General features: G+C 42.2%; 2 protein-coding genes across 2 annotated transcripts; both read left to right on the forward strand.

Moving 5' to 3' along the window:
* Positions 1-2,363: 2,363 nt before the first annotated feature.
* Positions 2,364-3,293, forward strand: LOC128399836 (olfactory receptor 10G7-like). The gene has a single exon (XM_053361639.1). It carries the CDS (start codon positions 2,364-2,366, stop codon positions 3,291-3,293), a length of 930 nt encoding a protein of 309 aa, XP_053217614.1.
* A 3,705-nt stretch (positions 3,294-6,998) lies between these two features.
* LOC128400066 (olfactory receptor 10G4-like) lies at positions 6,999-7,925 on the forward strand. The gene has a single exon (XM_053362044.1). The coding sequence runs from the start codon at positions 6,999-7,001 to the stop codon at positions 7,923-7,925; it is 927 nt and encodes a 308-aa protein (XP_053218019.1).
* Positions 7,926-16,643: the final 8,718 nt, after the last annotated feature.

A 16,643-nucleotide genomic window follows, 5' to 3' on the forward strand; every position in this document is an offset into this window, starting at 1 on the left:
TCACCTTATTGTCAACTTAAAGACTGTCACAACAGAAATCCTCGGAAGCCAAACAAGATACAGTGATTTGATATGAAAGGGGGAAACTCATAACTGATAGGTAACAAAGCCCAGCCTCTCTCTCCTCCCTTACCATAGCTGCCTATGAAGCACTGGGGAGCTTATAATCATTTCAGACTTGCCTGTTGATCCTTTTCCCACTCTGACTTCTGGAGCCTTGGCCAGGTGAATTGATTATTGTAATTTTAATAATTACAGGGGAGGATATCAATTGTGCAGTGCTTTTGGAGTCTATGACGTATAAGCAGTAGGCAGTGGTTGTTGTTTTTTCTTTTTCTGATGGTACTCAAGGTTATGTAGTACCAGCACGGGTGAAAAGCACTGGTTAAAAATGTGGCACTTAGTGTAACAACTTCATGATGAGTGCTGGCACTGTTTTTCTAGAAGAAAAGCACTGGCAGAAGGGGAACTGCCAATGTAATCATATTTGTCGCACTATAGAATCTTAGATAAGGAATGAACCTACAGTCCACTCCCTATGAACCCCCTCTTATTGCAGCATTAATTCTGTCCCTTGCTTAGGAAATAGCAAGGGAAATAAATCAATATATTTTATGAACACATGTTTGCCTGTGTCTCAGCACCTTCACTCTTAGGGGAATTATTTGGTTGTCTCCCTGGGGTTACAGGATATTTATAAAATGTTTTCTCTTTCCATCCTGCCCATGTTCAAGATGCACAACAGGAGAGTCTCCATAAATTCCTTCATGATGATAAAGCAATCAGCTGCAATGGATTAAAATGTAGAATGGACTTTCAAAGGCCTGGATATCAGATGTACCCATGGTTGAATTTCTGTAGCCCTTTGGAGGAAAGGTAGCTTGGATGAGTCTTCAACATATTTGTTTTGTTTTGTTTTACTCTGACAAACTGAGTATTGTAAATCAGATTCAAGTTTGTTTTTGTGTTGACATAGGGGTGCAAAACTAATGTTTGTTCATCAAGTGCGGATCAGAGATAGTTTGAAAGGGATTTTAAGCATAAGATAAAGGTAAAGGGACCCCTGACCATTAGGTCCAGTCATGGACGACTCTGGGGTTGCGGCGCTCATCTCGCTTTATTGGCCGAGGGAGCCGGTGTACAGCTTCCGGGTCATGTGGCCAGCATGACTAAGCCGCTTCTGGTGAACCAGAGCAGCGCACGGAAACGCCGTTTACCTTCCCGCCGGAGCGGTACCTATGCACCTATTGCTTCTGTGACAATGCTGGGGAATTCTATTGCTGGAGCCTTCACTCAAATCTGGATTTACTTGCAAAAAAATGACTTGGATTCATGTGAACACATGATGCTGCCTTCTACTGGGTCAGAAGCACATTGATCCATCTAGCCCAGAATGATCTACTCTGAGGCCCCATCTGCACAGAAGGGTTTAACACTCAATCCCAGGGAACTTTGGGAATTGTAGCTCTGTGAGGGGAACAAGGTCACCTAACAACTCTCAGCACCTTTAGCAAAAACCCGTAGCAGTTTCCCTCAGTATAAACATATCTGCAAGCCATTTCCCCTAATATAATGCATTTTTGTAGGTTATTTTCACTAATATATATATATATATATTAATGCACATGTTAACCTAGCATGTGCATTGCTGTACACATTACATGGCAGTATTTAGGGTTGCCATATTTCAAAAAAGTAAACTTCCTGAGTTGAGTTTTTTTCAGGAACAAACCCAAATTACTGGGGAACCCCCCATAGTGATTTTTAGCTTTTGGAGCTGTTTCCGCTGCTTTTCCCATCACGCTTTCCCATACATTTCCCCAATTCTGCAAAAATCCCCCCTGACACCATTTTTACACCCGAAAACTAGGACATGTCAGGAATTTTTCTGATGTACGGAGAATCTAACTGCATTGCAAAATTCAGAGAAGTGAGGCTTTTGAATGAATGGCTGCATTTTGGTTTGTGAGTTGTGCTGGGAAATGTAAATTAGGTAGGTTTGCCTTCAGATGTGAACTGAACCAAATTTCTCCTCCATTCCTAGAAGTAGCCTGTGCTCAATTTGCCAGCACCCCTACTATCACCAAACACCCAATCCACTTCCATCCTCATGCTTGCCTACACCCCATCTCATCCATCAAATGTACATCCAATATTTCTGCTTATTAAATCCTGCTAATTGTGTTCTGTCCAGTGCCCAGCAAAGGGATGGCATAGTGATGTGTATTTAACATTTCTTTCTTCGTTTTTTCTAATGGCAGCTGTGGGGGAAGAGAGGAATTTCTGCTTTTGTTTGATCTTCTTGCTTAGGTGCTATACCTTCTTACTTAGGCTCCCATGATCTGGAACACAGCCACGATTAGATGAAGAAACCCAACCTGACTGTGGGGATTCAGTTCACTCTCTCTGGGTTTTCTGATGTTCTGGAGCTCCAGCTCCTCTTTTTCCTGCGCTTCCTTTTCATCTACATGTTGACTCTTCTCGGAAACATCCTCATATTCCTCACCATCTGGTTCAGCCCTGTGCTCCATTCCCCCATGTACTATTTTCTAGGCGAGCTTTCCATCCTGGATGTGCTTTATTCCAGCACCACCGTGCCCAAGATGCTGACCAGCTTCCTGACTGGTTCCCAAGCCATTTCCTTTGAGGGCTGTGTGGCTCAGCTCTATGCTTTCCACTTCTTTGGAGGCACCGAGTGTTTCCTGCTCACTGTCATGGCATATGACCGCTATGTGGCCATCTGTGACCCTCTCCGCTACTCTGGGATCATGAGCAACGTGTCTTGCATCAGACTGGTGACTGCAACGTGCCTGGTGGGGGCACTTCATTCGACTCTTCAGACTGTGCTCACGTTTCGCCTCCCTTACTGTGGGCCTTACAAACTTGACCACTATTTCTGTGATGTCCCACCCTTACTGAAGGTAGCCTGTGCAGAAACCTCTCTGAATGAGACCGTGGTCACAGTGAACATTGGTGTTGTGGCACTGAGCAGCTTTGCTTTGATCCTTGGTTCTTATATCCGCATTGCCACCACAATTCTCAAGATGCGCTCCGAGGAAGGGAAGAGGAAGGCCTTCTCCACCTGCGCATCTCACCTCACTGTAGTCCTCCTCCTTTATGGCCCTTGCATATTCATTTACATGCAGCCATCCACCAACCACTCTGCCCTGAACATTGTGGCCCTCTTTTACACATCTGTGACACCTGCCCTGAACCCCATCATCTACACCTTGAGAAATGAAGAAATCAAGAAGATGGTGAAGAAACTGGCATTCAAGAAGGTGTTTTCTTGAAGGACAGCAATGCAGCTTCTGTAGACAGAAGCACCATGAGTTGGGATGAATTGTACCTCTATGAGTTGTAGCCACTGCTAATCTTGCTCAGAGTAGAACCTCTTAATGCCAGTTGCTGGGAATCACAAGTGGGGAGAGTTGCTGTTGCGCATAGATCTTCCTGTGGGTTATTGGTTTGCCATTGTGAGAACAGGATGTTGGGCTAGCTGGGCCTTGGGCGTGATCCAGTAGTGGTCTTCTGATGTTATGTTCTTAATGGACATGACTATATTTGCTCCAATATTTTCAATGGGTCTATTCTGAGCATAACTTTGTTAGATACAATCCTATGTCTATTTGTGGGGGATAGTCGTGCCATGAATACTACTCATATTGATCCAGAGGAGAACTCCAACGTATAGTTAGCAGAGTAAAAACTTAGCTGCAGGATTCCCAAAAAACAGACCAGAGGCAATTAATATTTCATTCAGCAGAGCTTTATGGCTACTGAAGGCAAATGGTCACAAATCCAATACAGTGGTACCTCGGGTTACATACGCTTCAGGTTACACACGCTTCAGGTTACAGACTCCACTAACCTAGAAATAGTAGAATCATAGAATCATAGAATCATAGAGTTGGAAGAGACCACAAGGGTCATCGAGTCCAACCCCCTGCCAAGCAGGAAACACCATCAGAGCACTCCTGACATATGGTTGTCAAGCCTCTGCTTAAAGACCTCCAAAGAAGGAGACTCCACCACACTCCTTGGCAGCAAATTCCACTGTCGAACAGCTCTTACTGTCAGGAAGTTCTTCCTAATGTTTAGGTGGAATCTTCTTTCTTGTAGTTTGGATCCATTGCTCCGTGTCCGCTTCTCTGGAGCAGCAGAAAACAACCTTTCTCCCTCCTCTATGTGACATCCTTTTATATATTTGAACATGGCTATCATATCACCCCTTAACCTCCTCTTCTCCAGGCTAAACATGCCCAGCTCCCTTAGCCGTTCCTCATAAGGCATCGTTTCCAGGCCTTTGACCATTTTGGTTGCCCTCCTCTGGACACGTTCCAGTTTGTCAGTGTCCTTCTTGAACTGTGGTGCCCAGAACTGGACACAGTACTCCAGGTGAGGTCTGACCAGAGCAGAATACAGTGGCACTATTACTTCCCTTGATCTAGATGCTATACTCCTATTGATGCAGCCCAGAATTGCATTGGCTTTTTAAGCTGCCGCGTCACACTGTTGGCTCATGTCAAGTTTGTGGTCAACCAAGACTCCTAGATCCTTTTCACATGTACTGGTCTCAAGCCAGGTGTCACCCATCTTGTATTTGTGCCTCTCATTTTTTTTGCCCAAGCGCAATACTTTACATTTATGCCTGTTAAAATTCATTTTGTTTGTTTTGGCCCAGTTCTCTAATCTGTCAAGGTCGTTTTGAAGTGTGATCCTGTCCTCTGGGGTGTTAGCCACCCCTCCCAGTTTGGTGTCATCTGCAAATTTGATCAGGATGCCCTTGAGTCCATCATCCATGTCATTGATAAAGATGTTGAATAAGACCGGGCCCAAGACAGAACCCTGTGGCACCCCACTAGTTAAGAACTTTGCTTCGGGATGAGAACAGAAATCGTACAGCAGTGGCACAGTGGCAGCAGGAGACCCCATTAGCTAAAGTGGTGCTTCAGGTTAAGAACAGTTTCAGGTTAAGAACAGACCTCCAGAACGAATTAAGTTCTTAACCCGAGGTACCACTGTACATTCAGGATTGGCACTGTCCGTAAGAAATCCAGTTGCAGCAGACTTAACTTAAACTTACAGTAACTTATAATAAGACTGAAACCTTAACACTAAGTAAGCATACTATATACAGAACACCATACCAGAAGGAAAGAGAGATAGAAAGGTGAAACCCGGGCTCCTTCTGGCCTTATTATTATAGTCAGCATGACCTTGACAGAAAGAAATAACAGAACCATTTTAAGCCAGCCGTACTCAGCTTCTCTGAAGGAATAACCCAAACATCAGGAACCAACATTTCTTCTTCTCCTCCCCCTCTTTATTTTTTCTTCTTTCTTCTTTTCTTCGTTTCTTCTCTTTTGTTCCTTTTTTCATATATATGTGCTTATTTGAAATATATATGTATGTATGTATTTATAACATTTTGCTTATATTTTGTAACAATTATGTTAAACAAACAAAAAAATAGAAAATGCAAAAAAGCCCCACCACTTTATTTTTCTGTTATTAAACCTGTTCTCATTCTAAAATGTTATTTGTTGTATTTTATGGCCAAATGTAAAGACCAGGTGTCTGATGAAATTAGAAGTCCTTTGGAGAGATAAAATACTGCCTGGAAACAAATACAACATTCCTTACATTGAAAACTCTCATTTCTCACTAGTAGCTATTATTCTGCACGAATGATGCAAGCACCAGTAATTGCTCATTAAACTTGGTGTGTAGATCCTTTAGGGTACTTTTCCTTGGAGTCACCCAACTGATGTCAAAATATGCTTGGGGAGAATTCTCGTCTCCCATGATGAATAAGAACCAGAGATATGGTGAGAAGAGGGTTCATAATTCCCCCAGCTGGTGTACTCAAACCGACCTTGAAATGTGGCTGAGGAAGACATTTGTTTTGTCCTTGTACACTCTAGAGCTTCTCGTTCAAGCGTCTTGCAACTTCTGAAGAAGATGCAAACACTGGCCCCTTCTCAAGGCAGCTAAGGAAGCTGCATGGGTCATTGACTTGGATCACCCCTCTCTAAAAATACAGGGAGATCTATTTGTCAGAGTATTTGCAAGATGCAGGAATATTGTGCACCTGAATACAACTAATCTGACATTCAGTTTTACCAACAGTTCAAATCCTTCCAACTGGAAATTTCCATAGTTGAGGGACTCATGTTCATGTAGATCACGTATTGACTTTGATGCAAGAGCCATTGTCTGGAGACATCCTAGAGCTCTTATAAAGACAGGGAGATACAACTATGTTCTGCATTTGAAGGCTGATGCAACTGATTTTTGCCGGCTTATTTGTGGTTCAGGTAAGTTCAAATACTGCCGATTGAAAAGGTCCATAGTTAAGAATCGATGTTCTCATAGCTCAGTATGACTTCAAGAGGGCTATCTCCTCAACCCAGATATTTCAGGGTGAGAACACACCTGATCTGCATATTGCTCCTAATTTGATTAGGGAGACTATGCTGTGGGAAGTGGCTGCGGGAAGTGGCTGTTGGAAGAACAGAGAAGCAAACCTGCCTAGTTTCAGCTTCCTGAAATAAATAGTGAAGGAAAACACAGCTATCCATCAAAATTGGCAATTCTCTGTATTTCACAATGCTGCTCTCTAACCAAATGCTGTGTACAAAAATGCACATATTAGGTGGAAGAGTGCATAGAAATACATATATTAGTGAAATCAATATACAGAATGCATTGTGTTAGGCAAAATTATTTGCCAAAATGTGTCTATTAGCCAAAATTGCATGTAGAATTCTGACTATATTTGGAGAAATGCTGGTGAATTTCCATTAGGATTTTTTAAAAAATGTAAATTGATGTGGAAATGTGGCAAACTAATTGGAAAAAATGAAATGGAGATAAATCAAAATGGACTGATTAGTTTCTCCTCCTCCTCCTCCTCTTTCCCTCCTCAAAATTCTCATTTTCTTCCCACATTCAGGTGTGTTCCATTAACAACCACAACAATCAATTGAAGGTAGATGGAGAAAGACAACTTCACTCTTGTGATTAAATTCACTCTCCTGGGTTTCTCTGAAGTCCAGGGTCTTCAGATCTTTTTCACTCTCTTTCTTGCCATTTACCTCTTGACGTTGCTCGGGAATGCCGTCATACTCTTCACAATCCGCCTCAGTCCTCAGCTCCACTCCCCTATGTACTACTTCCTCTCTGAACTGTCCCTCCTAGATGTGTGTTACTCCACTACCACCGTTCCGAAGATGATGGCTGGCTTCATCAATGGCTCTCAAAGCATCTCTTACCAGAGCTGTGTGGCTCAGCTTTACTTCTTCCACTTCTGTGGGGGCACAGAGGGCTTTCTCCTCACTGTCATGGCCTTTGATCGTTATGTGGCCATATGCAACCCCCTTCGCTACTCTTCCATTATGAGCAAGATGGTTTGTGCCCAGTTCATGGCTGGAACGTGCCTCGTTGGAACCATCCATTCCACTATTCAGACCGTCCTCACTTTCCGTCTCCCTTACTGTGGCCCTTATGAGCTTGAGCACTACTTCTGTGATGTCCCACCTTTGCTCAAAGTGGCCTGTGCTGACACATCGATAAACAAAGTTGTCATCATGATCAATGTTGGCGTGGTTGCCCTCTGTTGCTTCATCTTGATCGCGGGCTCCTATGCACATATTGTTGCCACCATACTGAAGATGCGCTCGGAAGAAGGAAAGAGAAAAGCTTTCTCCACCTGCACAGCCCACCTCATCGTGGTCTTGACTCTCTACGTCCCTTGTGTCCTCATATACTTGCAGCCAGCCACAACCAACTCGGTTCAGAAGGTGATGTCCATTTTCTACACAGCTATCACCCCTGCACTAAATCCCATCATCTATTCCTTGAGAAGTGAAGAAATCAAAAGGGCAATGAAGAAACTTGTATTTAGGAAGGTATCTTCCTGAATGAAAGGGAAGGAATGAAGGAGAGAGCGAGCTTGGCAAGTGGTGAGTTCAAGTAAACTGGTCACAATGTAGCCACCAATTGCTGTATCCTCCATCATCATCATCATCATCATCATCATCATCATCATCATTTATTATTTGTACCCCACCCATCTGGCTGGGTTTCCCCAGCCACTCGGAGCGGCTTCCAACAAAGATGAAAGATACACTAAAATGTCACATATTAAAAACTTCCCTGAACAGGGCTGCCTTCAGATGTCTTCTGAATGTCAGGTAGATGTTTATCGCTTTGACATCTGATGGGAGGGCGTTCCACAGGGCGGGCGCCACTACCGAGAAGGCCCTCTGCCTGGTTCCCTGTAACTTGGCCTCTCGCAGTGAGGGAACCGCCAGAAGGCCCTCGGAGCTGGACCTCAGTGTCCGGGCAGAACGATGGGGGAGGAGACGCTCCTTCAGATATACTGGACTGAGGCCGTTTAGGGCTTTAAAGGTCAGCACCAACACTTTGAATTGTGCTCGGAAACGTACTGGGAGCCAATGTAGGTCTTTCAAGACCGGTGTTATATGGTCTTCTCCAATCCTATTCTAAAACCATCTTTGTTGGTGGCTCTCACCATGTCCTGTGGTAGCAAATTTCGCAGTCTAATGGAGTGTATGGGATGATGAATATCCTTTTTCCATCTTGAATCTCTTTGCTTTCAGCTTTGTTCCATGGCCCTGGTTCTAGTACTATGAAAGGGGGAGCAAACTGTTTCTGTCTGGTTCAGTCATAATCTCTTGACCTGAGCTACTTCATGGGTTGCTGTGAGAATAACAGTGGTGGGATGTTTCATCCCCTCCACCCACCCATCCACCGTTTTTTGTTTCTTTGAAACTGAATCTTCCACCTGCCTCTTTCTACACATCCCTGCTTGAACACTGAGGTCTTCAGGGGAGTTACGGTCATTTGTCTCCCATAATTTGGCGGCACAGCTCATATTCATGCATTCAATATGGTGGGTTCAATTTTGTGGAACTGAGATGAGACAGGGCCACTCCCTGATGGAACTTCTGGAGACTAGTCGGTAACTTTTTATTTCAGTAAGAATTTAAGGACATTTCCGATTGTATAGCTGGCTTGTAACGGAGTTTGTCTCTATTGTATTTGTTCGGCTTATTGTACACTGCTTAGAGACAATTGCAGTTAAGTGGTATAAATAATAAATAAATAACCTGATTAATCCAATTCTGCATTAAGACATCTAATTGTATCTTGGCTGGCCCTGGCACAGTATCATATGTGCTAAAAATCCTGCTCTGCTCTACTCACCACCTATCATCTTGCTGCAGTTTATGGGTCTGTTTATAGATTACAGTGGTACCTCGGGTTAAGAACTTAATTCGTTCTGGAGGTCTGTTCTTAACCTGAAACTGTTCTTAACTTGAAGCACAACTTTAGATAATGGGGTCTCCTGCTGCCACTGTGGCACCACTGCACGATTTCTGTTCTCATCCCGAAGCAAAGTTCTTAACCCGAGGTACTATTTCTGGGTTAGCAGAGTCTGTAACCTGAAGCGTATGTAACCTGAAGCGTATGTAACCTGAGGTACCACTGTATTGTATGACTTTTATTGTAATGTACCATTCTTTTTTATTTTGTGTCATGCTTTATGCTCTCGAATTCTGCAAGTTGCTTGGAGCTGCCTTATGTGGGTAGCAACTAATAAACTGAAATAATAATAACAATGGTAATGTTGTAAACTGCTGTTATTTTTTATATATACAGATAGATAGATGATGATGATAGATAGATAGATAGATAGATAGATAGATAGATAGATATAGATAGATGATAGATAGATAGATAACAACAACTTCTTGTGGTTGTTGCTATGGGAAAACTATTAGGAGTCAGGAACTCTTGCCAATCTACCAGAAGATCTTCCTTTGCCTTCTGCTCACCCCTGTTTATGGATTGTAAGCCTGTGGGCCATAATTATATTGTTTATTATTGACTTTATGTAAGCCACTAGACCTTTTCAACCGAATAAAGGGGCAAAAGTGCAGTAGGTCTACATGTAGTTTGGTGGGTAAGAACATAAAAGCCTGCTGGATCAGGTTCATGGCCCATCTAGTCCAGCATCCTGTTCTCACTGCTACTAACCAGACATTCAGAGGAAATCGGCAAATGGGACCCAAGCACACAAGCACTCTGTCCCCTGCTGCAGTGTCTGGCAACTGGTATTCAAAAGCACGACTGCCTCTGACTATGGAGGAAGAGCATAGCTATGATGGCTAGTAGATCATAGATAGTCTTATATGCTGTAAATTTGTCTAATCCTCTCAAAGCCTTCCAAATTGTTGGCCATCACTGCCTCTGGTGGCAGCACTTTATTTTTTTAAAAAAATACATTTTAATGATTTTTTTTCATTGATAACACTCCAATTTGGACCACATTATTACAATATCAAATCATGCCAAATCATAATACAATTTATAAAGCCAATTATACATTCCAAATTAAACAAATTGGGTGACTTCCCTTGTTCTGATCATGGCAGCACTTTAATTGCATGGTGTGTGAAGAATCACTTTACAGTCGTACCTTGGTTCTCAAACATAATCCATTCCGGAAGTTCGATCGACTTCTGAAAATGTACGAAAACCAAGGCACGGCTTCCTGCACTCAATTTGAAGCTGAGGAAGCCGTGTCAGATGTTCAGCTTCCAAAAAACATTCTCAAACTGGAACACTTACTTCTGGGTTTGCGGCATTCAGGAGCCAAGACGTATGAGTACCAAGGCATTTGAGAACTAAGGTACTAAGGTTGATGGATCTCAACCAAAACTCTTGCTACCAACAAGAAAACTGCTTTGTCATTCTCCTTATAAGGAAGAACTTAGCCAATCACCACCTGTTGCTAGGCTTCTTTATCTCCAAGCAGACTTTCTCACATACTCCGTTTAACTTGGCCTGTTGCCAACCCACTAACTGTTCACTCCAAAAGCTGCTAGAAAACCAAAGTCTCAACAATGACTGCATTTCCTTTGTCCTGTATCTTCCAACATTCAGTTTCATTAGATGCCCATGATTTCTAGTGTTATGACAGAGGGAGAAAAACCATCTGTGTAGGTGAGACATGTCTTGTCATGGAGAGAACCTTTTTTGCCCTGGAGGCCTCTTGCGCCAATGCAGGAGGAATCTGTTGAATTGGACTCTCATATGCTGGTGGGAATGTAAAACTGATAGCTATTTGAGGATTTCCCTACTTCAAATCCATTACATCATTAGTTTGTGGAGTGAATGCTGCCAGTTCTCTACTGTCAGGGCTTGGGAAGTCTATTCCTCCCCTTGTGACAGCAAGAGGTAAAGATAACAAGGCAGAGTCCACTAATCCAGAATGCGGCAGCTAGACTGGTGATTGGGAGCGGCCACCGAGACCATATAACACCGGTCCTGAAAGACCTACATTGAATTGTGCTCAGAAATGTACTGGGAGCCAATGTAGGTCTTTCAGGACCAGTGTTATATGTTGGTGTTGACCTTTAAAGCCCTAAACGGCCTTAGCCCAGTATACCTGAAGGAGCGTCTCCACCCCCATTGTTCTGCCCGGACACTGAGGTCCAGGGCCGATGGCCTTTTGGCAGTTCCCTCACTGTGTATTTTTAATTTTTGTTGGAAGCCACCCAGAGTGTCTGGGGAGGCCCAGCCAGATGGGCGGGGTACAAATATATTATTATTATTATTATTATTATTATTATTATTATTATTATTTCATTCATAATAGCGAGAGACAAAAGGACGCAAGCCGTAACAATGGCATTGCTCCAACTCATCCCTTCCTCCCTCCTTCCTAGCAACAGCATTTTCCTTTACAGTGGCTTATCCTAACACTTCCCAACTCATCATTCTCATCATCCTCATCCTCATCCTCATCATCACTTTTAATTTGTATACCGCCTTTCTATCTTGCAATACTCAAGGCGGTTTACAAGCAGAAGAAACAAAGAATGTACACCTTATAACAATCTAATGCAATACAAAAATGTGATAATAAAACATAGCTTTAAAATAAGCAATCTACATCAAATAAAGTAACATTCAACAATAATTAGAATAGTATAGAATACAGTGGTACCTCGGGTTACATACGCTTCAGGTTACATATGCTTCAGGTTACAGACTCCGCTAACCCAGAAATATTACCTTGGGTTAAGAACTTTGTTTTTTTTATATATATAAAATGTTTATTAAGGTTTTAGAAAACATATATCACATATAACAAAACAAAAATATCAACAACAAACAAAAAATACACACTTAACAAGAAAAAGAAAAGAAAAAAAGAAAGGAAGATTCCACTTTTTAAATTTCAAAAATCCATATCCCTCTTTCCTGACCTCCTCACACCCCCCTTTTTTGTATTCCTCTTTATTCCGTCAAATTCAGCAAATTCTAGCCCTTTTTCCAAACTCGTTTATAATTATAATTATATATTTCCAGTTATTATGTCTCTAATTTCCCTTATCTTGAACCTTTACACCACCTTATATATTTTGACATAATAATTATTCTAGTCATACCCCTCCATTTTCTTAAAATTCTTCTTTTCATAACTCTTTTAACCATATCCCAAATGCCATGTTACCTTCAAATCCCACATCATTTTAACACTCAAATATTTTACAATATTGTTGTAGATAGTTCTTAAACTTTTTCCAATCCTCTTCCATCAATTCTTCTCCCTGGTCACGGATTCTGCCAGTCATTTCTGCCATCTCCATATAGTCAATCACTTGCATCTGCCAGTCTTCCACGGTGGGTAGATCTTGTGTCTTCCAAAACTTGGCAAGAAGTATTCTTGCTGCTGTTGTTGCGTACATAAAAAAAGTTCTATCTTTCTTTGGCACCAATTGGCCGACTATGCCCAAGAGGAAGGCCTCTGGTTTCTTAGGAAAGGTAAATTTAAATACCTTCTTCAGTTCATTGTAGATCATTTCCCAGTAAGCCTTAACCCTTGGGCACGTCCACCAAAGATGAAAGAATGTCCCCTCAGCTTCTTTACATTTCCAACACTTGTTGTCAGGCAGGTGATAAATTTTTGCAAGCTTAACTGGGGTCATGTACCACCTCGGGTTAAGAACTTTGCTTCAGGATGAGAACAGAAATCGCGCGGCAGCAGCAGGAGGCCCCATTAGCTAAAGTGGTGCTTCAGGTTAAGAACAGTTTCAGGTTAAGTACGGACCTCCGGAACAAATTAAGTACTTAACCCGAGGTACCACTGTAATAATATCAGCATATAAAAATTAAACAGAAACCCACTCTTAACAATTACAATAAATAATTTTGAAACTGCAATCAATAAAACAACGGCAAGCCACAGTACATAAAATAATACAATACAAATTGAGAAACAGAGACTGGAGGGTGGGGCAAGGCAGGTGAAAGAAGGCCTTGCCTGGTGGAGTCTCTCCCCTCTTCTGTTCGTCTATCTCTGAGCTGTGACATTCCTCAAACCCCTGCTGTAAATCAAGGCTGCATTCCTCTTCTCCTGCAGCATCAGGAGAATGGGTGTGTGTGTGTGTGTGATCTCCACCATTCCTCCTCCATCTCGTCCTCTTGAGTCCAATCCCTGACATCTACTGAATGATGTAACTGACCGTGTATTTTAAATGAGTCTTATGTTATTTATGAACCTCATTTTTTGTATTTGTTTTAATCATTGATGCAATCCCTGGATTTGGTTGGAGAAAAGGTGATACATAAATGCAATATATAATGTAACAGTAATAATATACCACCACCTCCTCCTTTTCAATACCTCTCATTATAGTTTGCCAACATGAGATATCATTATAGATTTACAGTGGTACCTCGGGTTACATACACTTCAGGTTACAGACGCTTTGGGTTACAGACTCCGCTAACCCAGAAATCGTACGTTGGGTTAAGAACTTTGCTTCAGGATGAGAACAGAAATTGCGTGGTGGCGGCAGCGGGAGACCCCATTAGCTAAAGTGGTACCTCAGGTTAAGAACAGTTTCAGGTTAAGAACGGACCTCCGGAACGAATTAAGTTCTTAACCAGAGGTACCACTGTATTTTGAAAACAAATGAAATCCCCACCCACTAGTTGGCTGAGTTCCTGAGGGAAAGAGATTAATGTTATGGGAACTGGTGGTGATGAAGCCTGATGACATAAATTGCCATGTTGCTACCATCTAGGACTAGGTGAATCCCAGAACCATTGGTGAAATACCCAAGACAAAGGGAGGGTTATTGTTATGCTCACAGCATGCATTCTGGAGTGATTTTGGATTAGAGATTATTTTACTGTAACAGGAAAATATTTTTGTCTTCTATGGTTTCAGGTTAAAGAGATACACAGGTTGCTCATATGCCGCAGTCAAAAAGAGTACAATCTGTGTACCTGCATACCCAAGTAGTTGAGCTATACGCTCATACAGCTATTCACATATAATGTTCAATGAGTGTACAGTGTGTACATGTGTACACAACAGCAGAATTGTACAGATCAACAAGTGTATACTCTTTCACATAGAAACTTGTACATGTCTACCTCTGTTCAGTGTAACATGTGAACAAGCCTAAGTTGAGAAAGGATTGGAGTTCTTTTCTCACCTTGGCATCGACTTTATGTTTAAGAGTGGTGACTGTCTTGAAATGCAGAGAAGGAAGACTAAGGAAACACTGAAAAGGACTGCGGCATAAAATAAAGAGAGCTTCAATTTCAGCAGGCTACAGAACATCTGACATTACATCAAGCAGAAAGGTAAGATTTCGTGATGGGATGAGTTCAACATAGTTAAGCATTATGAGACATAAACTAGCACCAGGACCAGCCCTGCTATCAGGTGGAGTGGACAGTCATCTCAAGCAGCTGTTTAAGGTGCCATTTGCTGTTTATCCTGAATGTCTGAATGCCAGTCCTGCTAGTTTTCTCCAGTTCTGCATGCTCTTCTCTCCTTTGCCACTGTGAGGAGAAGTTTTGATTAACCGCAGTTTGCTGTGCCATCAAAACCTGGGCAAACTGTAGTTACTCTTATCTATCAATAGAAACAAGCCAATGACAAACCACAGCTGATGCAAATTTAATAAATAATAATTTATTAATTAAATTTAAATAACAACAAAAGCATCAATTAATAACCAACTAGGTTTTTCCTAACTATCATTAACCACAGTTAAGGAGTTTGGATGGCACAGGAATGTAAGGCACACTAAACATTGGTTACTCTAAATCAGAACCTGAAAGAACCTGAAGCATCTTATCTTCTCCTTATGCCTATACCAGAGGAGAGAAAGGGAAGATGTGTGTACATTCTTGAAACACCATACCACAATTTGGTGTTGTCTCTGAAAACTGTCAATATCTAGAACTATTGAGCTTCAGAACCTAGGAAACGCCATTCTGCTGAGATAGACTATCATCCTTTCTTGCCTAGCACTGTCTATGATGAAGACTAGCGTCAGCTCCCCAAAGTCTCAGGCCAGTATTGATTTCCCCCATCTCTGTTTCCTGAGATTATTTCTGCAGGTGAAGATTTCAGGGTCTGAACCAAGGGATATATTCTGTTTCTGAGTGAATATTAATTCACCTTCCATCTTTAAGAAAGAGATGGAACCAAAATGGACACATTCCAAATTCAAATTGTTTTGCAAATTCTGGATATGAGAATACTTGTTTCAGAATTGCCTCCCAGACTGAATTTCAGCATTGCTTGTAAGATTGGTGTGCCAAGCCAATTTGTACCGCAAGCCAGTGTCATTTTTGTTTCTTAGGATCATACAGAGCTGTTATGTTCTGTGTCAGACCTGGGTGGCTCTCTGGGGTTTTAGGCAGGAGGTCTCTCCCAGACCTACCCAGAGATGCCTGGGATTGAAAATGAGACCTGTTTTATGTAATTCCTGGAGAATAGCTGGAGTGAGTAAACAGAGATGATACAGTGGTACCTCGGGTTACATACGCTTCAGGTTACATACGCTTCAGGTTACAGACTCCGCTAACCCAGAAATAGTACCTTGGGTTAAGAACTTTGCTTCAGGATGAGAACAGAAATCATGCTCCAACGGCGCGGCGGCAGCAGGAGGCTCCATTAGCTAAAGTGGTGCTTCAGGTTAAGAACAGTTTCAGGTTAAGAACGAACCTCCGGAACAAATTAAGTACTTAACCCGAGGTACCCCTGTATTAAGTTTCAGAGACAACTTCTGCTTTCAGTTGTAGCCAAGGTCTTCTGAAATTGGAGTTACAAAAAAATTAACTTGTGTTTTGGCTACTATACAAAGCTATAATACAAAAACCTGCTAGTGAAAAATGAAATCCTTACAAAAAAACAAAGCAAAACAACCTACTCTTACAGCTCAAACAACTTTATTTGGCAATCAGTACTATGATCTATTTGGCAATCAGTACTATGAATGCAGGTGGCGCTGTGGGGGATGCGGGTGGTGCTGTGGTCTAAACCACAGAGCCTAGGGCTTGCCGATCAGGAGGTAAGCAGTTCGAATCCCTGCAATGAGGGGTGAGCTCCCGTTGCTCGGTCCCTGCTCCTGCCAACCTAGCAGTTTGAAAGCATGTCAAAGTGCAAGTAGATAAATAGAAACTGCTCCAGTGGGAAGGTAAACAGCATTTCCGTGTGCTGCTCTGGTTCACCAGAAGTGGCTTAGTCATGCTGGCCACATGACCTGGAAGCTGTATGCCGGCTCCCTCGGCCAGTA

This window comes from Podarcis raffonei, chromosome 13 (assembly GCF_027172205.1).
Source record: "Podarcis raffonei isolate rPodRaf1 chromosome 13, rPodRaf1.pri, whole genome shotgun sequence".
In the NCBI taxonomy this organism is placed as follows: Eukaryota; Metazoa; Chordata; class Lepidosauria; order Squamata; family Lacertidae; genus Podarcis; species Podarcis raffonei.

Coding starts and splice junctions, on each gene's coding strand:
- LOC128400066 (XM_053362044.1), top strand. CDS start 6,999: ATGGAGAAAGACAACTTCACTCTTGTGATTAAATTCACTCTCCTGGGT.
- LOC128399836 (XM_053361639.1), top strand. CDS start 2,364: ATGAAGAAACCCAACCTGACTGTGGGGATTCAGTTCACTCTCTCTGGG.